The sequence below is a fragment of the Penaeus chinensis genome, chromosome 23, assembly GCF_019202785.1.
Source record: "Penaeus chinensis breed Huanghai No. 1 chromosome 23, ASM1920278v2, whole genome shotgun sequence".
Taxonomy (NCBI): domain Eukaryota; kingdom Metazoa; phylum Arthropoda; class Malacostraca; order Decapoda; family Penaeidae; genus Penaeus; species Penaeus chinensis.
The window spans coordinates 15,112,567-15,120,738 of record NC_061841.1 but is presented as its reverse complement, the minus strand read 5'-3'; the positions used below and the strand labels follow the sequence as shown (position 1 = coordinate 15,120,738).

Sequence of the window (8,172 nt, the reverse complement as noted above, 5' to 3'; positions counted from 1 at the left end):
TCTATACCCGACGCCATTGGGTTAAGTCACTATCCACCCCAAAGAAGTAAACATCTAATAGTAACCCAACACTGCTGGATGAAGAAAATAAATAAGAATAATTAAGCTGAACGTCCCGTTCTAAACGCTTTGGCGTGTTGCCACGGTGTACCAAGCAGTTTGTTATAACCTGCCAGGTGTGGCCTGGCAGTATCGGGTTAATTAATATTCTTGTGTAAATCTCCAGACTCATTATTATAAGAGCATTGTATGCTTCTATTGTTAACTTACAGTACATCTAGAATACACATGTTTTTCTGTGTTATTCCCTTTTTTTTTCTTTTTTTAATACTTAGACCCAGTTTCATAATTTAAAATGTTCAATTATGAAACTGGGTCTAAGAAGCATAGTCATTTTCTGCCCACTTAATCCTTTAAACCTGGATGTTGTAAAGCTCAATCCATTCATATCAAGTGTCTTTGCAGAAGGCCTATGTTTTTTATTTGTCATAGACGTTTGTAGTTCTAAATTCTACCTGTATGAGGGGTTTCTCTTGAGAATACAGGGAAATGCTGTGATACAGTAGACAACCCCTGCATGTAGACTTCATATGGCTTAGATCATGGGTTCCCAGCCTCCGGCACATATACCCCAAGCAGTATGTTTGTAGTATGCTTCCCATGGAGAACATATAGATTTCAAAAATGATATCCAAAAATAATGAAATTGTAAAGATATTGTTTGCATAGGAATAGGTATATTTATATCTCAACCTTTCATTCCTAATTTTATGCATACAAATAAAATACAAAAATCATCAGTTTTGTCTCCTGAGGGATTGACTGGTAAAATTGATTGCCAGGCATAAGGTTCAATTTTGTAATTAGACTTTTTTTTTTTTATTATTATTAACAGGACATGATATTACACCAATACAGATTTTTTTAAAGACCTGTTCTCTTGACATTTTACCAATTGATCTCATGAGTCCTAGAGTCCTCTAGTGTGTCTTAGAGCAGAGGACCCAATTTATTAAAACCTTTTATGTTACCTTCATGATTAATGCCTTTGGATTTACCCCCCACAGGACTCCCTAACATATGCGGCTCCCAGCTCAGAGGATGAGGTCGCTTCACCCTCCCCTTCAGAAGCAGAGGAAGAAAATGAACCAGATGGTGTCTTCACATTTAGAAGGAAAAAATTTACTAATTATCATGCGGTAAGTATCTTTAAACACAAAAGGAGAGTTCAGAAAGAGATAATTTCTCGTAGAGGGCCTTGTGATAAATGCATTTAATGATCACTCTTTGTATGCCATCAGATAAGTTAGAAAAATAGAGATTTAATTTCTGTTCAGTGTTCCAGTGCATATTATTATTATTTTTCTTTATTCTACAGCCTAAGGAAGGTAACTGGCCTTGGGTCCCACCGAGTGAAGGTGGAGGTGGAGACCCGAGATTTAGATTTTCCCTCACCTCCTTGGCACATCCTGCTCGTCGGTGTATAGGCTTTGCCCGCAGGAGAGTTGGCAGAGGTGGCAGGTACGTCCATGGACTGATTGTGCTTCATATGCTGTTACATTTTATTTTATTTTATTTCCTCAAATGTAATACAATATACCTTGAAGACATGGCCTCATAGTATATTCTTAATATGAACACTTGACAGGTGCTTTGCTAATGGGCTTGGCAATGCCTTTGCCCAATCCTTTGTGACTCACCAGTTAGGAGACACTGACTGAGGGTTTGGCTGGATTAAATATACATTGCAGAACCAGAATTATTACTTTATATCAATATTTCATTCTCATGAAAATAGAGGAGTGGAAAACATGACTGTTAATAAATTAGATTATGGATAGCCTAATTAGATTATGGATAGCCTGCTAGGCAAGTGGCGATATAGGAATAATATTGTGGGTGTGGTTGAAGGAAATTTGCTGAATAGTACTAGATGCACTAGTGGATCTCATTCATAAAGGGAAGGATTTAAGGAAAAAATGCCAGATTTTGACAGGCCTTACACAGTTGTAGCAAATAGGACTTTTGTTTCATATGATTTTCTCCTTGTATAATCAACGTGCTTGCATGTAATAATTGGGAAAAATTTCTTTAAGAATTTTTGTGTAAAAATGATATATATATATATATATATATATATATATATATATATATATATATATATATATATATATATATATATATATATCTTTAACCCCTTCCCGATGGGTCACGTCTCTGGACATCATAGCAAAACGCTCGAAATATGGCGTGCGGCATGCCAAAGCGCTCCAAGGCAGTGATTCGGTCTGATGTACCGACCTCCCGAACTCTCGCACTCAAAGTCGGCGCGTTGCCATTGATCGCCAGAGCATAGTTTTTTTGTTTTTTTTTTTTTAGTTTTTTTTTTTTTTTTTTTTTTTCTACACCCGTTACCAAGGGGTGAAAGGAACCCTAATCTTATAGCTAGAAATGTCTTGTCTGAAATAAATGGCAGGAAATTTGGCCAGTTTTCACTTGTCCATGTGTGTATATATAGAGTGAATTGATTGATAGATAGATACCTGTATTTATTTGTTATTTTTTATTGAATTATATATACATTCTAACAGCCTTTTACTTTGTCTTGTCTGAAATAAAAGGGGCAGAAAATTTGGCCATTATTCACTTACTCATGTATATATAGAGTGAATGATTGAATGATTGATAGATATTTTTTATTTATTTGTCTTTATACTATTTTATTAATCCATATATACATTCTTATAGACTTCTATTTGCATTTCTTATTTAAATGTCTTACCCTTGTTTACTGTTATTATTACCCCTAACTCTAACCCTGTTATCCTTTTTTATTACAGAGTATGGATAGACAGATTAAGCACTCCCTTAGATGACCTGTGGTCCAAGACAGACTTCAGAAGTGTGGGTCCCAATGGCCTCACAGCAACCAATGACTTCTTGCATGAGGTCAAAACTGAATGGTAAGAAATAGGTTGAGCACAGCATTTTTGAGAGTGTGATACTGTCTCCTTGGTTGTGGATGCTGGGGAAATGTTGGCTTAATTCATCTTCATCATTGTAGTCTTGTTACACAGCCCTGGTGTATCTGATGCTTTTAATTTGTTGATTATATGGGCCTCATCATAAATGTGGGAAAAGAGAGAGAATGAGTCAATGAGTAAGTTTGAGGGAGGGTTGGAAGGGTGGAGAGTAATTATTTTTCTTTGTCTCATGTATTCCAAGATAAGAAACCCTATTTTTCCTTGCTGAATTAAAGCATTGTAGTTATTATTTAATTCAGATCTAATATTCATAGATTCCTTATTATTTTTAAAAATATAGATATCCAATTTGATAGTGACATGTATCCTCAGGCCGCACTTCTGTCCAAGCTCTCCTCCCGAAGACAACGACACTGATGTGGAAATTGATGTGGAAACTGTAGGAGTCCCGGTTACCTTAACTCCGGATGTGAACCTCAATTCAGCCTCATCCCCAGAGGAGCTGAATTTGGCGTCTGCGGTGCCATCATCCGTCTTCATCACGGCGGAGGTCATGGATGGGGATGCCATGGGCAATATAACAGAATTAGAAGTGTCAATACCTTCAGACTTAGACACGTTACTTAGTGGGGACTCCGGTGTGATAATCGGGGAGAATTTAGAAGTGGATCTTGTGACAGACAATAGTAGTCACGATGGGAAAAGTGGCAGTGGGACTAATGGTGGCTCCAGCAGCAGTAGTGGTGTGACTTACCATGATCTCGCAAGCAGTGAATGGGCATCAAATTTCAGTAGTACAAGTGACAGGCAACAGCAACATTCCGTAGACTTCACCACGCAACCAACATCCAAATTCATGACCCTGGACTCGACTAACACGCTTCCCTTGGCAGTATCGGGACTGCAACTTAGTACAAGCAATGTGACGGGTGACGAGATGCAGCCTTCGTCTTTACCCTCCTCCTCTTCCTCCTTCCCAGCAGCAACCTCCTCTTCAGCATCATTATCTTCCACTTCCTCCGCATCCTCCTCCACCTCTTCTTCCTTGCCGCCCTCGTCATCTGCGGCAGCAACATCCTCCTCCGTCTCCTTTTCTATTTCCTCAGCAACTAGTCTAAGTAACAGCTTACAGTGTGCCTCCTCTAGCAGTGGTGTGAGTGACAAGGTTGGCAGCGAGTGTTCAAACAGTGAAAGTAGCGGTGGCAATGGCCAAGCGATAACGTCACAGCACCAGGACTCCTTGTCTGCGGATGCGTCGTGTGTACCCAGTGGACTTCATTTATCTAATAATAAAAATAATGGTAGCAATGTTATAAGTAGTTCAACTACAAATAATCTGGTGTCTCAAAAATTGTTCGCTTCAACAACTCGGACAAACGATAGCTTACCAAACAGTGACAGCAATAGTAGTGCAGCAGTGTTTACCAACGGGCCGAGCAACTCCTTGGACAGCTCTAAATGTGCTAAGCTGGACCATTACATGTTCCACGAAACTTGAACTTTGTCCTGAAAATTAACAAATGCCATGAAAAATTTTGTTTTCGATTTAATTCATGTCTTTAACTTATTTTTATACGGAATGCACAAGGAAAATAATAAGATGTGTTGATTATTCCATGTCATCTGGTGTTTTATTCGAAATCCTCTTTTTTTGCCTGTGCAAGTTCATAACAATTGGGCCAACTTCATTGCATTGGGTTCTCCAGCTGAGACGGCCTTCAATGCGCCATCATTTCCAACACTCTCATGTCCTTGTTTCATTTGCTCAAAAATTTCTAAAACTGTATAGAAGTTAAAAGTACAAATAAATGAATACAAGAAATTTTTTTGCATTTACATAATCCAGACAGTATTGTGGATAGATGATTTTTCTGTAGTTTCTAGTTCAGTTTCCATTATCCGAAGGTATTTCTATTTAAAAAAATGTTGATGTATCAATGTGTATAATATGGGGTACCTGTCAAGTAATTATATGTAAAGCTCAAAAAATACCCCAGACATTTAAAGGAAAGCCCAGGAAAAGGGATTTTTTCATCGTTGTTCTTTTCCACTCCTGGATATTCTGTTTTTGTGCAATATGCAGCTACTGTGAACCCCTTATATTTTCTCACAGCAAATCGTTGTAAGTTAGTGATATCGTCATTATTATTACTATTTTTTACTATTAACTTTTCCAATACATGAAAGTTAAAGATAAAGAGGTTGGATAGGGTGGTGGTAGACTATAAGAAAGAAACCGTTACCTATTTGTTGAAAGAACAATGAAAGTGATTTTTTTCTTAAGAATTCTTTAGTGTGTTAATGTTAAAAACTGATAAATAAAAACCAATGTCTTTCTGGAACTAGTCTTAGACCCCTGGACTCTGAAGAAGCCAAAGATAGATTTGTACATCTTGAGTTTTCCACATTTATTATTGTAAATCCGTGTTTCACTATTAAATTTTTGTTGTGGTATTTATATCCTAAAGCTTATACTCAGACTTGAGTTACAGATGTGGATGTGGATTTATTATTATTATTTCTTGTTTTAAATTCTCAACATCCAAATCCCTACTTTTTTTTTAATGGCAAGGAATCATCATAACCTTCATTTATAAATCAAAGCATTGATGTGCGTTATTAATGAAGAAATCCACCTTCAACAGTCCATCTTGATTTTGAATGGACGATTCTCTTATTCCAGTTTTATTTTAAAACAAATGAATAACTCAATAGATTTCCTTGATATTCTTTATTTAGTAGTTAGCTCATAATTATTTTATGAAATATTTAAAGTATTGTGTGCTTGTGTATTCATTTATTTTTGTGTAAAGACATCTGATGGTATTGGGATTTAATATATGTAAATAGTAATTATTAAGTTGTAAAAGGTAATTATTTAGTGAATGACTGAGAAGTGTATATTGTTACACTCCTGTGTAAATTTGCACATTGACTGGAAAGCAAAGGAATTGTAAATTTGCTAATTTATATATTCATAATGTACAGTAGAAAGGTAAAAGTGATATAGAAACAGATTTACAGGTTAAACTTTTCACTTGCATACTGCACATACAAGGTTGAAACATTTTGGAAGTTGATAGAACACATTCAACTGAAAATTAAGCCCATATTTGCTATAGCTTTTGAGCATGATGACACTCACTGTCTACTTCAATGGGTATATCTTATATGCCAGTATATTCAAATAAACACTGTAAAATTTATATTAGTTTGCAAAATTATGGGATTCATACAAGGCATTAATACAAATTGTATTGATATATGGGGGGCACAAGAACAGGTATTGGTTATACTTAAAAAATGAAGGATAGGCATAACAATTGAGAATAGAATTTACAAGTTAGGCTTTTAATTTTTCTGTATATTACTGCTTTCATGGTCACACTCCTATTAGAGCACATCATTAAATGCTTGCTCAGTTTCTCCCCGCCCCCCCTTACTTGTTGAGCACAAGGTAAAGTTTGCAGAAACAAAAAAAACAAAAAAATAAAGAGCTCTGAGCAAGTATTGCAATAGTAGTAACAGAATAGTTAAGATATCAGCAATGTAAGGAAGGTAAGTTATGAAGGTTGGTTAAAAGAAGAAAAAAAAAGGGGGGGAACTGATAAGAGTGAGTTCTTATGCACTATATGAAACTAGATTTACCCAAGTTATATGGCATTCCACAGCAATTTTGGTATTCCTAAATGAAACGGGAGCTTTTTTTTTTTTTTTTTTTTTTTTTTTTTTTTTTTTTTTTTTTTTTTTTTTTCTTCTCCTCTCTTCTCTTACAGAACATATAGTAAACATTTTGGTACAAATAAATGACAAGTATGTCAACATCAGAAAAAAGTGAATACTGACAGATCTGACTTATGTTCAAGAAAAGGAATTGAAAAAACAAAAATTGTATTAAAAAATTGCAAGAAAAAAAAAAGTATGAACACAATTTTGATTTCATTTGCCAAGTTTATTGAGACAAAACCTTACATCTCCAAAGGATAGAACATGGGTTACCCTCCCCCCTATCTTAGTCCCTATGTGGGCTCACATTTTACATACAAAACAGGTATATCAACAAATGAGACACGTCTCCATTGTATCTATCTAGTCCAGTGAACAGATGTCTACGCTTACACTATCAACAGTACTCTTGTTCACGCTTTCCTGAGTCATGTCTTAAGCCAGGTCAAATGTGTATACTCGTGTCAAGAAGTCAAAACTATGTCTAAACAAATGGTTAATTCTGACCACTCTCGGTGACGTCTGGATGACACTTTTCTGGGTTACTCTATATTTAGTTTCTCCCAACATATCTCGAATGATTGCCCATTCGTCTCTGTACAACTTCCCCCTTCTTCAAGAGGCTTTCTTTCTCCTGATCTTTGCACTTCAGCAAGAGTGACCTGAAGTCCGGAGAGGATGTTCCTTACACTACTCTCGCTGTTATTTTCCTTTCCTTTCCCTGAATTTTTATTTTAGTCTGCACTTTCTTCCCGTGCTGGACCACTAACCTTATATATTTCATTTCTGGAGGGAGGGGACTTTCTGTGACAGCCTCCTCTCCCTGTTTCTGTTCCTCGGTTTCTCTGTCCATAAATTGTGCCAGTTTTTTTCCCATTACACCTATTCTCTGCAGCATCCGGGTAATTGCCGATACTTCCTTCTCAGAAAAATCAGCATCACTACTTCGCGGCACTTTCTTCACTCCCTGCACCTTTTGGTCGTCCTGTGGTTGATCGCTTCCCTTAAACGACGGAGCCCCACACGGTGGGCCCTGCAGCTAGGCGTTGTGGATTGTAGTTGTGCCCTCCCTTTGCACCTCTGCTTGCGAGGTGGCCGGGCTCTTTTCTTTTCCCGCGATTCTTTGCTGGGGAACCGTCGAAATAAGTTTTGATTGTGGCATTAAGAGACGAACTGAAAACGAAGGTTCGTAGCCCTCGACTCGGCTGATTTTGCATGGCCTTTTCTTCTCCTCCAGTCCTTTTCCTTTTCCTCTTCATCCCCTTCTGTCCACTTATCCTAATGTTCACTCATATTTACCCTTTTCGCCCCAGTACTAATACTATATGAGTTTTGATGTTTGGCACATTTCTTTGTTTTGACCTTTGCTCCTTCTGCAAATCCGCAAACATCGCCTTATTGAACCAAAAGCCTTCTTTATCCGGGGCTTCTCTCCCAAGCCCCACCCAATCGCTATATATTG

General features: G+C 37.1%; 1 protein-coding gene across 2 annotated transcripts in view; it reads left to right on the top strand.

Moving 5' to 3' along the window:
• Window positions 1–4,606, top strand: part of LOC125037359 (enhancer of polycomb homolog 1-like) — a 36,508-nt gene extending 31,902 nt beyond the window's left edge. For both annotated transcript variants that reach the window (XM_047630466.1, XM_047630465.1), the window contains exons 8-11: window positions 1,068–1,199; window positions 1,379–1,521; window positions 2,841–2,963; window positions 3,357–4,606. In XM_047630466.1, the coding sequence (XP_047486422.1) occupies window positions 1,068–1,199; window positions 1,379–1,521; window positions 2,841–2,963; window positions 3,357–4,482 (1,524 nt within the window). In that variant the 3' untranslated portion in view covers window positions 4,483–4,606. The remainder of the gene's footprint in view (window positions 1–1,067; window positions 1,200–1,378; window positions 1,522–2,840; window positions 2,964–3,356) is intronic.
• The last annotated feature ends 3,566 nt before the right edge of the window (window positions 4,607–8,172 follow it).